This window comes from Emydura macquarii, unplaced genomic scaffold (assembly GCF_026122565.2).
Source record: "Emydura macquarii macquarii isolate MOO-44397 ecotype Brisbane River unplaced genomic scaffold, CSIRO-AGI_Emac_v2 contig_2308, whole genome shotgun sequence".
NCBI lineage: Eukaryota > Metazoa > Chordata > Testudines > Chelidae > Emydura > Emydura macquarii.
The window spans coordinates 4,056,414-4,079,919 of NW_027132445.1; the positions used below are offsets into that span (position 1 = coordinate 4,056,414).

At 42.6% G+C, this 23,506-nt stretch overlaps 1 protein-coding gene across 5 annotated transcripts in view; it reads right to left on the bottom strand.

The window, feature by feature from the left end:
* MAP3K4 (mitogen-activated protein kinase kinase kinase 4) overlaps nucleotides 1–20,084 on the bottom strand; it is a 112,433-nt gene extending 92,349 nt beyond the window's left edge. For all 5 annotated transcript variants that reach the window (XM_067560824.1, XM_067560821.1, XM_067560823.1 and 2 more), the window contains exon 1: nucleotides 19,733–20,084. In XM_067560824.1, the coding sequence (XP_067416925.1) occupies nucleotides 19,733–19,806 (74 nt within the window). In that variant the 5' untranslated portion in view covers nucleotides 19,807–20,084. The remainder of the gene's footprint in view (nucleotides 1–19,732) is intronic.
* Between the last annotated feature and the right edge of the window lie 3,422 nt (nucleotides 20,085–23,506).

Genomic DNA, 23,506 nt, shown 5'->3' on the forward strand with positions numbered 1-23,506 from the left:
CTTGCCAGATGGCAGCCCCACTTCCTGGCTCAAAGCCCAATGCCCAGAAAACTTGTCAATTCCACTGATCTAGCTGAGCACCTCAGCTGACAACCTCAGATTTCACCAGTTACCCTCTTTTCCTGCCTCTCTCTCTCTCGTCCTCTTTCCCGATCTCTCATCCTTCCTCCTCTCAAATCTATGGCAAAAAATTTGACATGGCACTTTATATTCCCCAGCATTGGCATGCCACTCAAAGCCTCCTAGCTTTGGCCAACATCACCTCTAGCCCAGGTACATACTTGAGTTGCACACCCCTGGTGTAAAGGTGGTAACCCTACCAATACTATCATATCACTGCCTTATATACTCAGCCCTTCTTCCAACATATGGCTCACATTAGTCTGTAAATATAAAATCCCATGTAAAATTGAATGTTGGGGTACTTATTACAATTTTCAGAAGTTAGGGGGTACTTGCTGCATAAAAGGTTGAGAAACACTACAATAACCTATTCAATATTTCTTAAGATTCTCAACGACGTAGGATCCAAACATGAATACAAAATAAAGTTATTATGCCTTCTGTATCCAGCATTTCTGAGCAGTTTATATGTTAAAAACCTAGTACGCTAATATTCTCCACATTATATAGACAAACCTCTGAGACCTAGAAAAATACACAGATCACAACAAATTGTGACACCATGTGCACTAAGGAAGCCAAGAATGTGCTCAATTAGAGGTAAAATACTAAGAAGCTTTATCAAGCATATTAAAACTATTTTCTAACTGCATACAATCACAAGGAAATATAATGAAGCAGTGAATATTGTTTAATCATCATCCTTGTTAAATCACCAGCAGAGATCAAGTGTTATGGTGGTCCTTTTGGAGCTTTTTCTCATCCTAGAGTCTGTAAAGAGGAGTCAGAAGATGAAGTGGGGAAATGATCAGATTGTGTGAGGGAGGAAAAAGAAAGTGTCATGAGCAGACTAAGGATTGGATCTCAAGATAAATCCCTACCTCAAAAAACATTCCTGACTGCCTTAAAAAAAAAAAAAAAAAGCATTCTGGCAACTGAATGTTTTGGGCCTGAGAGGAATATTCCTGATTCATCTCCCTGCACAAGAGCTAGAGAGAACTGGAGCACTGAGAACCATGGTACACCCCAATTTCAGCACAGAAAGCCTGCTACTGAGTTGAGCTGAAGGGCTGGAGGACTGAGTGCTGTGATGGTCCAGGTTTCCAGGACTGGAGGATCTTCTAATCACTACTCTGTCCTGCAAGGGGAGGAGGGGTTGGAACAATAAAGCTGTAAAGCCACTTGAAGCAATGTTTGTCCTGCAGAACACAGGAAAAGAGGGCTGTTGAAGCATGTCAGCCATTGAAGCATGGCTCAGAATATCTTGCAGAATGTACAACCGCCAACAGCACAAACAATTCTTACAGAATTATGCTACTGCAGTGAAGGAGGCAGAAAGTGAGCAGAATCACAGCAGGCAGAGCTATTCTGCACAGTGAACCAATTAATCCACAAGACCTCGGACTCTGAACTGACTGCATTACCCACCTCACCTCCCATGACAGAGTTCAGTCCCATAACACTTGCAGAAGCTCAAGAAGCCATGAAGAATATTGGAACCTGTGAAACAGATCCATGTGACTCCTGGGAAGTGAAAGACAGCGAAGTACTATGCCCACTGGTAAAGGATACGCCTCCTTCTGTGAAGCACACCTATCAAACTCCTTAAAAGACACAATAACCTGTCCAATCCTCAAGCTATCATTCAATATAGGCAATATCTCCAACTACCATCCTGTCACCAAGCCTCCTATTCTGAGCAAAGTAATTGAGACAGAAGTAATCACCAACCTCCTACAACGTGACCATCAGCCAATTTCCTGGATGACTCAGAGGGCACAGAACAGAGACAGTTCTAGCAGCACTAAAGGATAACCTCCACATGGCCATCGACACAGGCAAGATCTCCACATCCATAATAGTGGACCTCACTACTGTGTTAAAAGCTGTAGATCATAAGGTACTGCTAACTCATTTACATGACACAGCAAGAATAGATGACAGAGCATTACAATGGTTCCAATCATTCCTTTCAGCAGAACCCCAAGAGTGCTGATGGGCAATTGTTCTTCTTCCTTGAAGGCCTTTACCTGAAGGCCCTCATGGATCTCTACTATCTCTGCTTCTCTTTAACATCTACATAAGACTAGGAGACAGAGAGAGACTCACACACACACATCATGCGCTTAGTTCCAACACTGAACTGAGTTTTTAATTCTCTACTCATGCCACCACTACTAAGCAATCAGAGTGCTTTCAAGAGATCAGCCCTTGGACCAACACTATTTGAGTCAAATTCAACCCAGGCAAGACCAAAGTGATGCTGGTTTGAAGACGGAAATGCTTTGAAAACTAGTCGGCACATCATCTCCCCCATGCTCCTTTGACAGTATACAATCCTCATTCAAAGTGGTGAAAAGCTTCAGGATTCTATTTGACTCTTCATTAAGCTTGGATGATCAGGTAGCATCAGTGTCTAAAAATGCCTTCTTTCATCTCTGGCTCCACCCCTTCCTACCTCATGAGAGCCTAACCACAATAATCCATGCATTTATCGCCAGACTGGATTATTGTAATTCACTGTATCTTAAACTGAATGTGAAAACAACACACAGGTACCATTGGTTCAAAATGCAACTGCCCACCTCCTCCATGGTTCAGGCTGCCATGAACACATCATGTCAGTGATCCTGTCCCTCCACTTGCTCTCAGTGCAACTCCAATTTCAATTTAAGGCCTCAGTCCTAACCTTTAAAGCAATTAACAGACCAAGTCCCATCTACTCAGACATCAAATTTCTTACGAACATAACATAAGAAAAACATAAGAATGGCCATACTGGGTCAGTGGTCCATCTAGTCCAGTATTCTGTCTTCTGACAATGGCCAATGTCAGATACTTCAGAGGGAATGAACAGAATAGGGCAATTATCAAGTGACCCCGTCATCCACTCACAGACCCTGGCAGTCAAATGCTTAGGGATACTCAAAGCATGGGATTACATTCCTGACCATCTTGGCTAATAAGCCACTGATTGACCTATCCTCCAGGAACTTACCTAATTCTTTTTTTGAACCCAGTTATACTTTTGGCCTTCATAACATCCATGGCAATGAGTTCCACAGGCTGACTGTGCATTGTGTGAAGAAGTATTTCCTTTTGTTGGTTTTAAATCTGCTGCCTATTAATTTTATCTGGTGACCCCTGGCTCTTGAGTTATGTGAAGGGGTAAATTATACCTCCGTATTCACTTTCTCTACATCTTTCTTTTCTAAGATGAAGAGCCTAGTCTTTCAAATCTCTCCTCATATGGAACCTGTTTCATACTCCTAATCCTTTTTGTTGTCCTCCTCTGTATCTTTTTAAATGCTAATCTATATTTTTTGAGATGGGGTGACCAGAACTGCACGTAGTATTCAAAATGTGGGTGTTCCATGGATTTATACAATGGCAGTATGATATTTTCTGATTTATCTATCTCTTTCCTAATGGTTCCTAACATTCAATTAGCTTTTTTGGCTGCCAATGCACATTCAGCAGATGTTTTCAGAAAACTATCCACGATGACTCCAAGATCTCTTTTTTGAGCGGTAACAGCTAATTCAGACCTCATCATTTTGTATGTATAAATGAGATTATGCTTTCCAGTGTGCATTACTTTGCATTTATCAACATTGAACTTCATCTGCCATTTTGTTGCCCAGTCACACAGTTTTGTGAGATCCCTTTGTAACTTTTCAGTCTGGTTGCACATAAATATCTTAAGTAATTTTTATTGTCTGCAAACTGTGCCACATTACTGTTTGCCCCTTTTTCCAGATCATTTATGAATATGTTGAACAGCACTGGATCCAGTACAGATCCTTGGGGGACCGTGTTTTTACCTCTATCCACTGTGAAAACTGACCATTTATTCCTACCCTCTGCTTATCTTTTAACCAGTTACTAATCCATGAGAGGACCTTCTCTCTTATCTCATGACTGCCTACTTTGTTTGAGAGCCTTTGATGAAGGACCTTATCAAGGGTTTCTGAAAGTCCAAGCACATCATGTCCATTGGATCACCTTTGTTCACATGTTTGGTGACACCTTCAAAAAATTCTAATAGATTGGTGAGGCATGATTTTCTTTTACAAAAGCCATGTTGACTCTTCCTCAACACATCATGTTCATCTATGTGTCTGATCATTTTGTTCTTTACTGTAGTTTCAACCAATTTGCCTAGTACTGAAGTTAGGCTTTGCAGCCTGGATCACCTCTGGTGCCTTTTTAAAAATTAATGTTACATTAGCTATTCTCCAGTCATCTGGTGCGGAGCTGATCTAAGTGATAGGTTACATACCAGAGTTAGTAGTTCTGCAATTTCATATTTGAGTTCCTTCAGAACTTTTGGGTGAATACCATCTGGTTCTGATGACATGTTACTGTTTAATTTATCAGTTTGTTTCAAAACTCAATCTGGAACAGTTCCTCAGATTTGTCACCTAAAAAGAATGGCTCAGGTGTGGAAATCTCCCTCACATCCTCTGCAGCGAAGACCAATGCAAAGAATTAATTTAGCTTCTTAGCAATGGCCTTGTCTTCCTTGAGTGATCCTTTAGCACCTCAATTATCCAGGGGCCCCACTGACTATTTGGCAAGCTTCCTGCTTCTGATATACTTAAATATTTTGCTGTTAGTTTTTGAGTTTTTGGCTAGCTGCTCTTCAAAACTTTTCTTGGCTTGCCTAATTATAATTTTATACTTGACTTGCTAGAGTTTATACTCCTTTCTATTTTCCTTAATAGGATTTGACTTTCCATTTTTTAAGGATGCCTTTTTGCCTCTAACCACCTATTTTACTCTACTGTTTAGCCATGGTGGTATTTTTTGGTCCTCACTATATTTTTTTATTTGACGTATACATTTAATTTGAACCTCTATAATGATGGTTTTAAAAAGTTTCCATGCAGGCATTTCACTCCTGTGACTTCCTTTTAATTTCCATTTAACTAGCTTCCTCATTCCTGTGTAGTTCCCCTTTTGAAGTTAAAGGCTACAGTGGTGGGCTTCTTTGGGGTAATTTCTCCCCCACAAGGATGTTCTATTCAATCTATGACTTTCCCAGAAAATATGTTCTCTTCTGAGACAATATAGATCATGAAGTCCAGGACAAAGCATGTGCCAGCTGGGGGACAAAAATTTCTCACTTCAGAGTTTCTGGCTGTGGAACAAACTTCCAGAGGGGATTAGGTGAAATTGGAGTTTTGTCCATCTTTAGGAAAGGCTGCAGAACTTTCTTTTTAACAAACTCTTTCCACACTAAATGAATGACACTAAGCACCCCTTCCACCTATTCCTCCCCACCCCCCCTTTAAAACAAAAAAAAAAAAAAAAACCTTACTACAATTTTTTATATCTCAAGAGAAAATCCAGAGATTCCATAAAGTCCATTACATACTTTGCTATTGCTAATCAATTTTACATGGAAGGTGCTCATATACTAGTGATGGTCAGCAGCATAAAACCTTCAGATAGACGGACATGCTTAGCAGTACACATAAGTGCATAGCTAGCAAACCTCTCTAACTTCTCTGCTAAAATGTTAAACCTAAACCACTGAAGGACGATTTGATTTCAACAGGCAACATGGTGCAGTTAGCCTGATTAATTATTCTTGTTGAACCGACAGTTATCACATAAATAAAGCTCAAAAGTCAAATCATATTTGATACTGTGATCAAAACCATTGCCAACTCTCACCTTCTCCCTAGTCTTGGTTTCGCACCTTATTTTCACACATCAAAGCTAAATGGCAACAAAATCTATTGGGAGAGGATATCTTTATCTATGTCCTCAAAACTTAGACTTGGAGGCGTGTAGATTACAGAAACACTTTACCCTTCAGCACCTCTTCTTACAGGTTACAGAATTTTCTCCTCTAAGGACAAATGTTTGAGAGAAATGACCCATGCAACAGTAATCTTAAAACATTCTTGGCTGAGTCACAGAGAAAAACAGAAAAGTGAACAGCGCTTATTTCTTGAAAGCAGTGCCCTCCTGACCACACTCTGTCCAGACTGTCAACACTGCTTGCTGTTGAACTACCAACTCCTCCACTCTTGTGGCCCTCAGAAACTGTTTTTTAAGCCCCGTCATTGGGTCAGCTTCCATGTCCATGGAAGCTTCTTTTGATCTGCAGCATTATTCCTTTCTGTAAGAGATAGCATACATCCACTGACTGAATGTACTCAGTCTCCATCTTGGCTGAACACAGATATAGCTTTGATGTGGCCATTTTAAAATTTCTTTAATTAATTTATCTTCCCATAAAACAAATCAACAGAACCTAGATATTATGTCATACACACCGAGATACTCTGACTGCATTGCTGAAAAATCAGCTTGAAATTTATCTTAAAAATGAAGTGAAAAGCCATTATGGCTGATCAGCAATTTTAAAAGATTTATATAAGTCAGGGGTCGGCAACCTGCGGCATGCATCCCAAAGGTGGCACGCACGCCAACTTTGAGTGCCATGCCACGCCCTGGCCAGAGCAGCGCCCCTCCCGGCCCCAAGCAACACCACACATGCCAACCCACCCCCCACCAACGCGGCCCTGCCCCTTCTCCACGTGGGCTGAGCAGTGCCTCTGGCCGGGAGCAGCGCAGTTCCTGCAGGAACGGGCCCACAGACCCGCCGCCACCACTGCCACGGAGAACAGGCCTGCAGACCCAGCCACCGCCCACTGCTACTGCGGCACTGGGAGAGAGGCGGAAGTGGAAGATTTGGCATGGCCCTTGCTGAAGGTTGCCAACCCGATATAAGTTATCAGTGGTCTGTAAAAGTTACTGTTGAAATGTATCATAATCACTGTCTCACAAATGCTTACTCCCAAATTTAAGTACGGCAATAGTGTATATTTTGTATATATCCCAGACAGCCCCTAACACCAATGACCTTACAATCTAAATAATTAATAAAGTAGTTACCATATAGGATTCTGGGTGGAACTCAAGCAGATCACAGCATTCAAAAGTAAATCAGGAAGTGACTAGAGTTTAGAGAAAGAAGTTTGAAGAATATACAAATTCTGGTACTGACTATCATAGCTCCTACCACCCAATTCATCTACCTAAATATGCCCTATTAATGTGTGTTCAACAAAAGCTAATGAGCAAGATCACTATCAAAATGCAAGCAACCAGTATCAGAAACAAAAAACTGGGCCTGATATACAGAATGAGCTATCTAAGTCTTAAACTCCTCTGTGCATGCCAGCTTCTGCTGAAAGGAGAAAAGGAAACAAAGTTGGAAACAAAGATAAGGCCAAGAAGTGAGTCAGGAAAAGAAATTTGCCTTCATCACGTTTTCATCTTTTAAAATGTCTTACGGCAGAAATCTAAGCCATATTTACTTTTGTCATTTTGATTCAGTAAACATTTCACAACTACCATTTCAAAAGAGAAATAGAAGCACTCCCACAGTTTTTGACAAATATTCTAAGGAGCACCAAAAGTGGACTTTAATATAATTAGCTTTTAAGCTGAGGGTTTTTTTTTAAAGGAAAGATGCCATTATTTCTACAGTAAATGTATGTGAATGAACTCCCAACACTCACCTGCTGAAGAAAATATAAAACAATTTTTACTAAATTATTACCTCTAATACATTTAGCCAGATAGATGGTGACAACATGGAGGGGAAGAAATTAAAAATTACCCCCAAATAAAGTATTTATATGCAAGTTTTGCAGAATTCAAGCTTTCATTAAAACCAATCTTCATAGCACAGATGTTATAAAAGTATATTAAAACTAAATAAGTACTAAAAGTATTAAAGGACCTGAAGTCAATCAAAATAAGCTATAAATTTTAAACAATAAAATAAGTAGAGTGAAAAGACGGTTCACACACCTCAACCAGTCACAAAGTAAACAATAAGGAAAAAATATGATTTTGATTCCAATATTAGATGTTACTTGTAAAAACAACAGAGGAAAAATGTTCAGGGAGACGCATGATTTTTAAGATGACCATGACCCTATGAAATTATTACAAATTCAATAATTTACAAAGGGGACACCCGAAGGCCATAACTGTATGATATGAACAAAGGCTCTTCAGGAAAGAAAGTTACATAAAGACTAGAATTTTGCTTAGTAAATTGAGAGACTGCAGTACTAAAATGCTAAACACCATCTTTGGGTCCTACTAATGCCTTGTCTACACTGGGCATTTGCCCTGGTTACAGCCCTTGAAGGCCAATTCTCAATGTGGCTGCACCAATGCAAACAGGCAAAGGTGCAATAAGCCATGATTTGCACCAGTGCAGCTAACCCCTGCTTGATACCAAAATAAAGTGCACCAGTGCAAAACATGATTTACAGTGGGGTTTCCTTGTCCGCACTAGGGGTTTGTGGTAGTGCAGCTAGGCTAGCAGCCTGCCACCAATGACAGTAAATCCCCAGTGCAGGTAAGGCCTAAGAGACAGATATGCAAAATTATCACTTCTGCTGCATGACCCTGATAAGATTTTAGAGCATCTAACATTTTCCTCAGAAATGTAAAATACTTGACTGCAAAAACTGGAGGGGAAAATAGATAGCTATTTTCATTTCTAAATAGAGGCTTAAAGCCAAGTATTTTCTCTGTAATGGAACTCTCTAGATACCTAGAAAAAGGGAATGTCTCTCACCCACTAAAGCCCTTTAATAAAAATAAAAGGCCATCCCAAATAGAGACATGCTGAAGTTACAGTTCCTTTCTCCAGGATGTCTCAAATAGACTTCTCTAATTATAGTCTGATCCTTTCCTGTTAAACTTTTCACAATCAAAAGCATCTTGGGAAACATGGGAAGAAGTAATTTAATTAAAAATGATCCAAATGAAGTTTCCTGCTTCCCATAATCTAGCTAACTATATCATTGCACTAGTGATGCTCAAAACACCTTATCCTAACTTTTCATAGCATCCTGGGAAGAAAACCCCAAAGTACACTATTATAACTATTCATAATGGAAAGATGTATGGTCAGAGAATGATGTGGCAAATATAAGTGTAAGTGCATGCATGTTCAAATACATTCTGGCTGAAGGTAAAATCTGAACAATATCGAGAAAACAGGGACAAAAACAGAATGAATTAAGGAAACTGCAAATAAATTTTCAATAGAATGTGCCTATTTTTTTTGTCACAATCAGAATTCAGAGCTGTTGAGAACCATTTAAACGATTTACAGAAAAGGACTTTTATTCTGCCAGTTGTACCAGCTAGAAATAAGTACAAATAAATAAATAAAATAGAGCCCTTTAACATTTTTGGCAGCCCTTCATGTTCTCATCTCAGAAAAAATAATAATCAGCACTCCCAGTTCTTTGTTATTGGCAAAATTGAAAACAGAAAAGTTTTAACAATTTTTTCACCTTAGATTATATTGCTTTCAATTCAACTTGAGCCTTGACACATTAGCAGAATAATATGAATGTAAAGAGGAGTAAATTTAGAGCTATGAGTTTTATCCCCTCACAAAAAGTCCATTTGATTAAAATCGATACTGTTCAAAGATTACTTGCAAAAGGAAAACAAAATGGAGCTAAACTTTTTTATTATTATTTGGCATTTCTTTGTGACATATAAAGAAGGTCTGAAACTTTTGGTAGATTCTGGTTGGTTGGTTTGCCAACTGCAAATCCTCTTCTGACAAACTATGAGAGTATCAGCTGGTAAGGCACAAATGGATCCCCAGCTGAGACTGCAGAAGGAGCAGAGCTAGTAGGTGTGCTCCACTCAGTCCTTCAATTACCAACTCTCCTGCTCCCCTCCAAGCCCAGGATGACAGTTATGGAAGTTGACAGTGCATCAATTGTGCAACTATGTTGCACCCTTTGGCTAGTAAGTATGGAAAAGTTTTCAAGCCCTGTTATATTCTAGCCCAACTTTACAAAATTCTACTTGCCCATTTACTTCAGGCTACTACTTTTTCTTTTTCCTTTTTGTTAAATGACATACACCCACGATATTAGTTTTTTCATCACCACAGTAAGAGTGGCCAAGCAAGTTTCATGTCTAGATTTGCAAATTGTTGATGATGATTTTAGAATGCTGCGCTAATCTGTTCTTGTGTAGAATCAGAAAGTATTCTATAGCCACACGAAAACTTTTAAAGGATCAACATATATCCCTTTAGTTGATACCCCCGCTCCAAAAAATCAAAAAACAAACAACAACAACAAAACATACCAACAACTACCATTTAATTTGCCTCTATAGTTCTATTTTATATAGGGGTTTTATCCCACGGTCCTCACCATATTTAAGCACCTTCCAGTACTGCATTAAGCAACATGACTACCATCTGTCATGTGTCTGTTCTCCTCTCTCAGGGGAGAGTGCATGCAGTAGTGTGTTTTGTTTTGGATTTCAAACAAAAACCTCTACACACACATATTGCTATGTGTTTATGTTAGAGAAAGAAAGTTCAAAGAAAAGTGTCTTGCACTTGGATTTGTTTTTCTGAGAGAGTTCATGCCACAATTTTGGGCTGGGCCTCGAGAAAGCTTGGTCTCCTGCAAACAAGCTTATAGTAGAAAATTCCATCATGCCAGAGGAATGACATTGCTGACCACAGTCTTCATCTCAGAGTTTCAGTCTATCTTTTAGATACCCGGGGCCCAGGCATTAAGTGCCTTGAAAAATAAGGAGTGACACCTGAACTTGATTAAATATTCTATAGAAAGCCGGTGTAGAGAGCAGATGATATGTTCACAGCAGCCAACATTACTGAATAGATGTGCTGCAGCATTCTGTATTATTTGGCATTTCCTTAGCACTAAGGGCTTCAAGTCTAGGCATACTGCATTGCTGTAGTCCAGTAGAATGGTGACAAAGGCATGAATAACTAAGGTGAGGTCACTGTTCACCAGGATGGAACGAGTCTCCTAGGCAATGGGAGATGGCAGAAGATATTTCTCATGGATAATGGTAAGTGAGAGCTTAGCATCGTGAAGAATCCAGGAGCACTTGTAGGCTACAGAAAGAATTGACCAATAGTGGGTGTGTGCTTTCTATCAAAGGAGACTGCACCGGGGCTGTAAACTCCTCAAAATGCTATCCTCTGCCCACCAGCATAACCTCCATTTTGTTCAGTTTCAATTTCAACCAGCTGTCCATCAATGAGCTAATTTCATCGAAGCATTAGACCATCTTGGCAGCAGTGGTATGGTCTTATGCAGCAGAGATATGTTTAATCTGCATATGCTAGCATTGGAATCCATGTCTACTGACCAGTTCACCTAACAGCTGCATGTAGACATTGAATAAGACGGGAGACACAATTGATCCTTGTGGGACTCCACAAGTGAAGGGTCTAGTAATGAAGGTGCTATTTCCCATCACTATTCGTTGGGTGCAGAAGGATGAGAATGGATGTCTGCCCTTTATCCAATGACAGTAGGAGATCATCCATCAGTGCCACTTAAGCAGTTTCAGTTCCATGTTGGCCCAAAACCAGATTGATGCTTATAACCTAAATCTGGCACAATTAGATAAGCTTGAGGTTGGCCTTTAGTTAACTTCTCTATAAGCTTGCTCAGGAATGGAAAGTTTGACATTGGGCAGTAGTTAGCTATTATGGATGCATCCACGGTGAGTCTGTGTGTGTGGAACCAGTTGTTCATGGCTCTCTTTCAAAGGGCAGGAAAGGCCTGGGTCAGATTCACAAGTCTTGAATCAAAGCTCCTTTAGGGTATCCAGAACTTCTGGATGAGTGACTGTACTGGACTCTGGAAATGCAGACAGACTACTAGTAGATGGGAGCAAGCAGGGAGGATCAAGATAGTTTGGGAAGCACTCTCAACTGTGCATCAGCTAAATACAATGACAGTTCTTTGCAGTGTTTAGTATTCTGTTCTGTACTGTATGCAACCTGTAGACATTCAGGAGCAATGATGCAGTTTACTACCCTGGACAGCTCTTGGATCAGGATTTGGCAGTTTCAATGGAAGCTGAAAGGAAGGTTCTCTTGGCCCATAACAAAGCCTCAGCATTGACTTGGAAGAATTCATTTGGTTTCATCCTGCCTGTATTAGTCTTCGTTTTCTACCATTAGTGTTTCAGTTTCCACCTCTCTCTCTCTTCATCTAGTGTAGGGTGTAAGAAAACCATCACCAACACAGATCTCCTTGGTTAAGAAGGGGCCATTTGGGGCCAACATGTCAATGGTTGAGACTAGTATACAATGATAATGATTCACCAGATCCTAAACTCCTTGTCCTGTGGGTGTGGTACTGCTGTCCCTTAGGATGCTTTTGAATTTGATGTAGTCCATGAGTCTTCATGATTGAATCTGGCCCATGGGTCTTTCTTGTTGCTTGCAAGCTGGAGAAGCTCTGACCACTGACTTTAAAAGGTGATGGTCTGTCCAAGATCATGTCTGGATTATGATGTCCTTGATACTGACATCTAGCCGAAGATGGACCAGAGCTGACCTATGAAAGTCCTTGGGAGGCAAGTGAGGAAATGAGTTTTTGGGCTTTTGTGTCTATGACCTTGACGACATGCATGTTGAAATCACTGAGGACAATACTATCAACTAGGTATCAGTGAGTTCCATTATGAACTCTTTAGCCTGTGACAATCTGTAAATGAGTATAAAATCTGTTAACTTTAACTCTGGTTTTTTATTGTCAGATGAGAAATACAAATGAATGCATCTTAATGGAGGAATCTCTTTTGGAACTGATAAAAAGATGAATGCAGTGCCCCCTACAACTTCTTGTCCTGTCCAAGTCTGTGATATGCCAAGTATCCTCGAGGAATGAAGTGGGCTGGCACAGGGCTCACAATGCTATCTAGCCAGGTTTCTGGGATGCAGACTATATTGGACGTGTTATTGCTGATGAGATTGTGGTAGCTGTACTCTACAGTATATAGGTGTTAAGAAACCAGATTCTGGACAGCTATGTCTGCTTTGTTTCCTTGGACAATTCCTCTCAATTTGGACTGTGATAGGCTAAGGAGTGGATTGTGCCAGGAGATGATTGTCATCAAACGGATACTCATTTCAGCCAATACCTTTAAAGTCATTCTTGCAGATTTAGACCTACATGTAGGTTGCGCGTCCACACTAGTCACCGTGGTGCTATATGCAGCAACGAAAGGCTCCAGTGGGAGGAGGCAGGAGGGAAAAGCTCCAGCGGTGTAGAGCTGCCGAAGCCTTTCCCCACTGCCTCTACCCACCAGAGCCATTCCCCTCTGCCGGAGCCTTTCAACTGTGTCAGGGAAAGGTTCCAGCAGTGGGGAGGGAGCAAGACACTACACTGCTAAAAACAGCAGTATAAACATGGGAGGCACTACTTGAGCTTAGAGAGCGCCATGTAGGGTACATGCTCTAGGTCAGGGTTCAGGTATACAGACCACTCTACTCTCCTGTGCAGTGCTTCACTGTGTACACTGCTGTTAATACTCATGCTAGCTGGGCATGCAGTGTCTGTACTTTACATGCCATCGTAAGTGTCAATGTCCCTTTAGAGGAAGAAGGTAAAAGTTCTACTTAAAAAGCACAACAAAGAAATTGACAAAACACCAGTCAGTTTCACCACTGCTACTAAGAACCCAGTAGGTACAGTGAACCAGAAAACTAAAGTCACTTTAATGTTGTTGTTGCCTCGGAAAGCTATGAGAAACACAGAAATCAAGTGCTGGAGTAATTCTCCAGAGCAGTGATTCTCAACCTTTTAAGTAGCAAGTACCTCCTAACTTCTGAAAATTTTAATAAGTAACCCACACTCAATTTTCCACTCTGAGAAATACCATCTTTTTCCCCTTTACCAATGGACAACTGTATTTCTTGTAAAGCAGGAGAGTTCTGAATTCTGCAGTGCTGTGTGGCTGTGGCAGATCATAAAACCCCCTGCTGTTTCTCCCCTCCTTCCCTCTGCCCTTCCTCCATATAAAAGCAAAAGTCAACGCCAGCCAATCATTATGGCCTGATGGTGGGTCATGTGGTGTTCTCCTCACACAGGCGGGAACTTATGAGGTATGAGCAGGTACTAGCAGCCCAGAGTGGATAGCAATGCTCCCCATGGCCATCCCTAGAGGGGTGCGGGCCTGGGACAAATCACACTGTGTGGGCCCCTCCTAAGATTTTTATACTTGTAAAATCTGGGACTGTCATAGTTGTCAATTTCACTGCTCAGCTAGAGCAGTGAAATTGACAAGTAAGCCTGTGGTAGAGCCCAGCTCCAGGACTGGGCAAGTCGCTAGGCTCTCCACCTGGATTTCTGGTCACCGGGCTTTGAGCCGGGGAGGGGAGCTGCCACCTGGGCAAGTTACAGGCGGCTTCCACCTAGCTGCCAGCCCAGGAGGTGGGCGACTGCCACCCAATCCAAGCTGGGGCGGAGGAGGCTCCACACAGGCTGGGACCCAGGGATGTGGGCAGGTGGCAAGCAGCTGCTGCCCATCTTCAAGCCAGGGTGTGGGAGGCTTCTCTCGGCTCAGAGCCGGGACATGGGTGGCAGCCACCCAGCTGCAAGCCCAGCTCTCAGGGCACAGGAGGCTGCTGCCGGGCTCCCACCTGGGAGCTCAGACTGGGTGGGATGAGGGCAGCTGCCACCCGGCTTCCCAAAAAGCCGGCGGTTGCCACCCAAAACAGCAGCTGCTGCCTGGTGTTCCAAGAAGCTGGAGGCTGCCGCCCAGCTTCCCAGGACTGGGGCAGCTGCCATCTACCTCCCAGTTAGGAGGTGGGACCGGGTGGAAAGCTGGCAGCTGCCACCTGCCTCCCCCAGCAGCCAGCAACTGCTGCCTGCCTCCCTTCAATGGGTTTTTTGCCGTGTATCCCCTGCCTCTGTCTCGCGTACCCCCAGGGATACGCATACCACAGGTTGAGAAACTATGCTCCACAGAACAGTCCCCACAGTCTCAAAAAAAGAGGGGGAGGGGCTAGGAAAAGGGTAAAGTAGCAATAACTGTCTAATTCCCTTGCAACTGTCAGAGGGCTAGGGTAATAGGAGATCCACCTACTCCTGCACAAGTCAGAAGAATCTAGTTTCACTATTGGAAAGACACAAAGCTTCTCTTTTCTAGCATCCAGTAAGAGTGTAGGTGGTGTGGACTTCACATTAATCTATACTAATAAGATTGAATGTCAAGCCCAAATAGGGAGCATGGGCAGCACCCTGGTAAGCACCCCAGAATACTCTCCTTTCCCAGCAGCTGGAACTGGAGGGAGTCTGGGCTTCTCATCAAGGCACTGCCCTTGCATTTCACTGAGCCAGTCACCAACATCTTTCACATTGGCCTCTGAATAGAAGATGTCTGGTGAAGTTTTGAATCCCTGTATAAAGAATATAATACGGATGCTTGTTTTTATTCTAAACTACTTGATGGTTTTCCTCAATCTTTTTTTCAAAAGTATTTTAGTTCAGAACTTATGTATTAAGCAAGGCAAGCAAAAAATCATTGTAAAGCTATTAACATGTTTTATAGATAAATGCTGAAGGCCTGCTACATAGATCTGTGGAGCAACAAAAACAAGAAAGAAGCTGAACTAGCTGTATCTTCCGATATAACACTGTGTGCTGCTAGAAGCCAATATATTAAATATTCAAGTAAGAGGGTTTTTGAAAATAAAAATGCACTTTTATAAATAGCAAGTTATGAATTTTTAGTTAGTATAAAAATATTTCACATGATATGTCTGTATGGAATTTCTTTTAAAACTTGCTCCTTTCAAGGGAGCAAAGGGTGAAGAAGACTTTAGTTAATACTACTCATTAGATTAAAAATTACCAGAATATCCCTAATCTTTTCCTTCTAAATTCAGTGGATCTGTTTTTCACCACAGCATGGCTTGCATTCCACAAGGGCCAACATCACCAGCTTACATAACAATAAAACCAACCTTGACACAGAAAGCACTAATTAACAACTATGAAAACAACTGAAGGAGCCATGCTCTGCAGACTAATCCTTGTTGCTATGAATGCCAAAGACATCTCACCTAGCACTCCATGTGCGTTTGTATGAGGATGAGGACAGTCACTCATTGATCCCAGTCTCACATGTAAACAAAAGACTATGGTATATAAAAGTAGAGTTTGTATTTTTTTGCTCTTTAAATATATGAAAAATATGGGGTGAAGCTCTTTCAGGTTAATTTTCCATTTGAAAATATACTCAAGGATAGCAAATTAGTACATCAACAATGAAAACAATATCAAACTAGGAGTCCTACAAATGTAGTTTATCAGCATGAGAAACATACTGAATTCAATTCATGAAACACCACTGGACTTCCCAGAACACTGAATTCCCCAATAGACTAAGAATCCAATTCATCATTGACCTATGGACAATAAATCTGGCAGATCAGCCACTGGGACTCTCCCCAGTCTACACATGGTACAGAGCTCTCTGATGCCTCATTTGCAGCCCTGTTCCTTGATTCTCTCCCCACCCCCCAAGTCCTGGCATCAGGGCTGTGACAGGAGAAAAAAGGGCTACAGACAACCAAGTGCAAGTTAGGTCATCTCAAAGATTGCTCTCCCCTTTGCCAGGGGCCAAACTGGCCACCAAATCAAGGAAGTACAGGTGACCTAAGGCCAGCTTTTTCTCTGCCTGGTCAACTATCAAAAAGTGCTAAGCAATTGAACACTTTGAACTATTATTCTCAATCATGTAAGTATGCACATCTTTTAACTTTAAAGCTTTACTGCAACTGTATTTCATTTGCTTTGGAAAAAAACAAACAAACAAGACATTACACATGAATTCACGCCCAAAGACCTCAAGAGCAACAAGAGAAATCATGCTGCTAAAGTACCCCAGTCCGCCCAATGTTCAATTTTTCTCTTGCTCAAAACTCTTTATTCCGAGGGGGAGAAGTGGCATTTTTGAGGAGGAAGGAGAAAAAGGTTGGGAGAAATTCTGTTTTTGGAGAAGGATCCTCAAACAAATATTTTGGAATATCTTGTAGTAATAACTTACCTTCTGTAATTCAAACAAAATTGTGCTTATCTTAATCCAATAAATGTATTGCTAAATTTATGCTCTGGTAAACTACAAAATCCCTGACTTATTTCAGTAATTTGCTAGACCAAGACAATGTTTCACAAATGACAAAAACTTTTATTTTATAAATGCAAGTGTATGGTTTATAAAAAATGCCAAACTGACAGTCCGAGAGCCTGACTTCACTATTTATTCCCAAAAAGAGTACAGTACAATCAGCCACAGTGAAAGCCTCTCCACCCTACTAACATGCCTCAACACAAATCTGAAAGACCAGTAATAACGGTAAGAAGGTATCTTCATGCTCTTAGAACTGAACTGGAAGTTATCAATTTGTGTCACATGTCATCAAATGGTCTTCAAATATTCTAGAGAAAACCCTAGCTATAAATGCAAAATTTGGCAATTTAGTGACAGGAGTACTGATTTACAATACCTTGTTTTCAGAATCAAAGGCTCCAATGAGATCCATAGGGGCAGACTCTTGCGTCTGGGCAGAGCCCCCAGCAACTTCAGCAGGGTTCAGCCCACATGGATCTGATTGTGAAATTGATGTCTAAATGTACCAGCAATGTTTAAATACACTGCAATTTTGCTACAAAAACTTTAGAGTACTACTCTGTTCACTTTTTAAAAAAACAAGTACTAGCAAGTTCCCTGTAGAACCATGAAAATTATTTTACTCTAAAGATAAATCAGTATCTACAGTTCACACAGAGTGAATTACAGAGGAGAACAGGAAACTGCACTACATAAAGTAAGACTACCCAATTGTTTTGAGACACCTCATACCCACCCACCCACCTACCTACTCACTCTGAAAAAATAATTTAAGTATTTAATTTTCTTTTGTTGGGAATAGTTGCCACCACACTATAGACACCCGCATCCAACTCAAATAAACTGGATTTTAATAAATCCATCAGAGGTCAGAAGTGGCCCTAAACAGGAAATGCCTGAGCATACTCCATTCAGGTAAAGGAGTAATTTACTGTATACAAAGGCACTACATTTGATTATGTCTTACTTTGGGGTCTTGGTTGTATAAGTTGTGTTTTTAAGTCTTTTTCTGTTTAATCTGCACTGCTATTTGAAGACCTTCTGAAAAAAAACTGGGGAACTTCTGAATTCATACAGAGCATAATACTCCTGTTAATCTCAATGTAAATTAGTACAAGACTCTAAATTATTAACAAAAGCAGGCTTTTATGTCATTTAAAACAAATTTTTACTTAAAAGTATTAAAGCAAATCCAAACTAGTTTCCATCCAACTTCATAGCTTCAATCCAAACTATATCTAAGGGTAAATTACCACGTTCCTTTCAACACATTACAGTAATAAAACAGTCACTAGCAACATCCAAGAAGGATCTCATGAATGTGACTGTACCTAGTTCTTTACAGTGCACCTGATATGGAGCGTGCCTGACTCTTCCCCTTATATTACTAATTGTACACGCTTGAAGTGTTTTAAAAAAAAGTTTTCTGCATGCCTCCTGGTGAGAAGTAATGTATCAACAGGATGTTATTTTAAAGAGAGAAATAATTGCTAGGGAATTAATAACTTGAAGTTATGCAACAGTTCTGCAGCCAATTGGAACCATTAAACCATTATGTTATTTGCATTCTCATCTCTAAGTGGGGCCAAGATGGAGACTTGCAAGAAGCCAGTTTACAGTTCAGCACATTCAGGAGGCAGAGGTGGTGGCAAGAAGATTGAGGCTGTAGAGAATGTTTTAAAATATTTTCTTCTATCACAATTATCTATTGCAACATTGCCAGAAGCAATAATTTGGGGAAGAGGTGCTTGCTCTGAGACACTGATGTTTTCTCTAAGAGCCGGAGAGCGCTAGTTACCTATTTTTATCCACAACTGCTACAAAAACCCAAAACCTTCTTGCATGTCTAATTTCGGTCGCCAGGGTTCATAAGTCAATGGGGAGAGGTCACCCTGCGCCTCCCTCACTAGAGAAAACAGCAGCTATTTGAATGGGGTTTCCTCCCGTTTGATCTCAGGAAATGTGGCACCTCCATGAAATATTGCCCGTTTATAAAGCTTTTCTGGAGGAATGGGAACGGGGATGCCTGTTTCTTTAGTGGATACCCCAGAACCATCATCCTCTCCTGCTGCTCGGGCGTGTGTTTAATGATCACAGATCTACCCACAAAGTGATGCTGCTGCTTTCCCCCACAGCCGCCGCGGGAGGTTTGTTGTCTAAACAGTTTCTCCTCCGGGGCCGTTTGCAGAACTGCTGAAGCAGCAGCTGCGGCTTTTCCACCGAACAAGGGGGCCAGGAGGGAATCAAGTCGAGAAGGAAGCAGCGCGCGAGCCGGGTGCGTGCAGGGCTGCGGTTTGCCTGTGGCGGGGCCGCGGCCCGGCATGCGGGGGGCTGGGGTCGCTGCTCGTTGGGAATCGCCCGGGCGCGCCGAGGGCAAGCGGCTCCCGGCTCCCGCAGCGGAGAGGCGGCTGCCCCGCCTGCGCTCACGAAACCGCCACCAGGGTCAGGTGGCTCCTAGGCAGGGAGACCCAGTGGTTGCTTCGGTCCCCGCGGGGAGGGGGGGGAGGAGGGAAGGGTCAGGTCCGCTCCCTCCTGGCCGGGAAGCGGGCTCACAATGTAGCGGGGGGTTCCGCGTCGCTGTCTCTGCGTGGCTCCTTATTTGGCAGCGCCAGTTACTGACCTCCCGGGGCTCAGCCCCGGCGGCGGCGGCTCCTCCATGGCGGCGGCAGGGAGCAGCCCGGCGACGTCTCTCATGCATGCACCGAGGCCGGCATGGCAGCGGCGGCTCCCTGTCTGCAGCCCTGGCCCGGCGGCGCGGCGCTGAGGGAGGGGAGCGGGTGTCGCTCGCGCTACCCGGCTGCAGGGACCCGGCCGCGAAGAGCCGCCCGCGCCGCCGCCATCTTGCGAAGAGTTCCGGGGGGGGGGGCGGCAGAAGCCGGGAGCAGCGCTACGGCGCGCGGAGAGGGACAAGGGAAGCCAACAACAGGCTCTCGCTCGCGCCTCCCCCTGCGAGGGACGCGGCCACGGGAGGGGCGGGGCGGGGAGGCGGGCGCGGTGAGCCCTGGCAGTAGCCTCTCCCGCAGGGCCTCGCGCATCCCTGGGGACCAAACCGCGGAGAGGGGACTGTGATGACGTCACTGATAAAGACGTTGTTTGTTCGTTTTTTTACTGACCCAGGTTTTTCTTCTAACCGCTGCCTCGCCTCCCCTCCCCCCACCCGTGGCAGCTGCAGTGACTCAGGCTGCCCAGGCCTTTCCCCTAAAGCCCCAGCTCTTGGGGTCAGGAGATGGGGGAGACCCTCCACTCTGCTCTTCTGTTTTAAGGACGTTTCCAGCCCTGGGAACCTGAACCCGAACCCTGAGGTTGGAAAGCCAGAAGTCCCATACAGCGAACCCGGCCTTCATGTCTTTCCACAATCTCATGATGTTTTAATTTAAGCCAATCTTCAGATTTGGGAGGCTCCGATGAACACCTCGGGGGATGAATTGATGCCAACGACATGGTGCCAGCCTGCTTTTATCCAAGGATCCCAATGCATGCTGCCAATATTGATTGATTAAGTTCCCCCGCCGTGCCCTGGGAGGCAGGGATAGGAATCACCCCAGGAGTTGTCCAGGAAGTGACCTTGAACAGACTGACTGCAGGAGTGTGCTTGGAGGGGAGCAGGGGTTGCTCTTTTAAACAGCTTTCGGCTGTCAGATAAAGTAACAGTAAGCTGGTTAGGCACATATGCACCTCTGGGACCACCACCAGGCTTGTCAGATGTTACCACCTTGGCCTCCCAGTCAGCCCCTCCCACCTCTGTAGAAATCCCTGAACCACAGCCTCCTCCGTCCATCGAGTGTAGTCAAATGGGTAGGATTGCAGAGAAGAGGGAGATGGATAGTTTGACAGCCGGGGAGCAATCAACTAATTCTCTCTCCTCAGTTGACAGATTTTTCTTGTGCACCTCCCTGACCTCCAACAAAACAATCCTCTGAAGGCTCAGCCCCTGCAATAGGTGTTCTATTTTTTTATTTTTGAAATCTCATCATTTTAAAGACCACTGCAGAATTATCCACCATTTCGAACAAGAACTGAAGTAGGACCACATCAGCCCTTTGAAAGTATAGACGGAATGTAGGAAGGAAAATTGCAATTTCCTGAACTGGAACTTGGCTAGAATACCTAGGCTAACACTGTTAATATTTAGAGAAGTGTGATGGGCTGTTTAAACACTAATGGTGATCAAGGTCTCATTTTTACATCTTATTGTAATGAAAGCAGAGCAGCATCCCCTACCACTAGTACCGATTCAGGCCTTGTCTACAGAACTTATGCCAGCAAACCTTTTGTCCTTCAGGGATGTGAAAAAACTCTCCCCTGAGTGACATAAATTTTGTGGGCATAAGTGCTTGTGTGTACAGCGCTATGTCGTTGGGAGAGGGTGGAATGGGTTACTTAGGGAGTTGGTGGAATCTCCATCCTTAGAGGTTTTTAAGGTGCGGCTTGACAAAGCCCTGGCTGGGATGGTTTAGTTGGGGTTGGTCCTGCTTTGAGCAGAGGGTTGGATTAGATGACCTTCTTAGAAGATTAGGGTTGGAAGGGACCTATGATTCTATGAGAGTGTCTCCCACCAACAGAGCTACCGCTGTTTGTTCAGGTGGTTTTATTATGTCGACGGAAAAGAGTTCTCTTTATACAGATCTTCATCTTGTCCCAGAGTCCAAACAAGATACCAAGACGAATGTCCATGTGAAAACTTATGAATTCTCCCATCTACACTTATGTTTTTTCATAGTAGTTGTAATTCAATAATAGCATGACAGAGGGTCTCTTTTTAAGAAATAAACCTCGATCTGCAGCATGGAATCATTTGAGCTGATCTACAATTCATTTAATGCGTGAATCTCTGTAGGAAATTAAGGCATTGTATTGTATATGTCTGCTCAATCAGCTGTTATCACTGTGATTCATTCACTGCAGAAGTCTGTTTGATAGCTGCCAGACCTTGCCTCAGCTGCAGCATTCAACAGCTGTGCTATAATAGGAGCCAGTCAACTTGACATTTCTGTCTAAACACTGCCAGCCCACATTCTGCATGTCAGATCATGCTCATTTTTGATGCTATTAAGTCATCACTATTATAGGAACGTTTGTTAGTAATAGTAACATGAGGTCAGAAACGTTCTTAGGATTATTGCCCTGTCACTTCAACTGGATAAGGTATTCTTCTCCACTTCCTGTCCTAAACAGTGATTGTGCATTGTTGCTGATGCCATTAATAATGACTGCATGACCATCGTAGGAGGTGGACGAAATTTGGTGGTGGGTGAAGTGGCGTGATCTTAAGGGGCAAAATCCTGGCCTTGGGCCCATTGCCTGTACTGTCAAGCATTGCCAGATATTCTGTAAGGTGCTTTGGGTATCAGAATCACACTGCCACGGCAGGATAGGATGCCACACAATGAGCCAAGTTCATTGCATTGTTTTTTGCTCAATTTTGTGGGAGCAATGTATTCACTGCAGTAGTTGCCTGTTTACACATCCTCTGGATCTCAGCATCAGAGTGTATTGAATTTTGGCCTAACCTGCCCCTTTTATCTGAAACCATATCTTTTGTAGGCATGGCCTGTGTCCAGTTGTGCTCAATGTGTGTATCTGATTACACAGTTCTGTGCGCACAATTGCAGGATTCTTTCTGACATCCCACATACTCTCCTGCAGCTAAAAAACTTGGGGTTATCTGAACATTCTCTTTTCCCAAGTCTCAAGATGGTACAAAGATAACCTTCAAAATGTGAACCATGTGTAACCAATGCAGTGCTATCTATTTGAACAAGCTCCAAAAGAGTTGTGAACAGCCCCTATTTATCTAAATGGAGTGTTGAATATGAAACATAACAGCAGAGATTTAGATGCAACATGGTTAACTGTTTCACAGCTGATCAGAGCATGCTAGAAAGGAGAATGAGGGTCATAGTGTGAAGATCATCACAATCTGCTATGTGTGAAGTCTTGGTTTTTACATCTCATGTGAGTGGAGAGTAGACCTTGGTTTGTGTGTGTAACTTTTTTTTTTTTTTTTTGAGCAAAGCTTGGGAAATTACCACTACTTCCCTTCCATTAACCCATTTGACCTGTACCTACTTGTGAAAATGTGAATGTAATTTAAGAACTGGAACCTAAATTATATACTGTGCATCAAGGGATGGCAGACAAAAAATGGGCAGGTTGTGAGAAGTATAAGGAAACAAAAATGAATGCCGTGAGTAGCTTGTATTCAACAATAATAAATTATTTTTAAAAAGAGAAAAATTGTTCAAGTTTTTCTAAACAAGATACCTCCACTATAGTTGTCCATTGTGGTAGAGTGAGTGTTGGAATTTGGAAATAAAATTTAGAACTGGAATTTAGTTGTTTGATGATCATCTCATTGAAAGGATATCTGATAAATAAAAAAAATAGCTTTAAA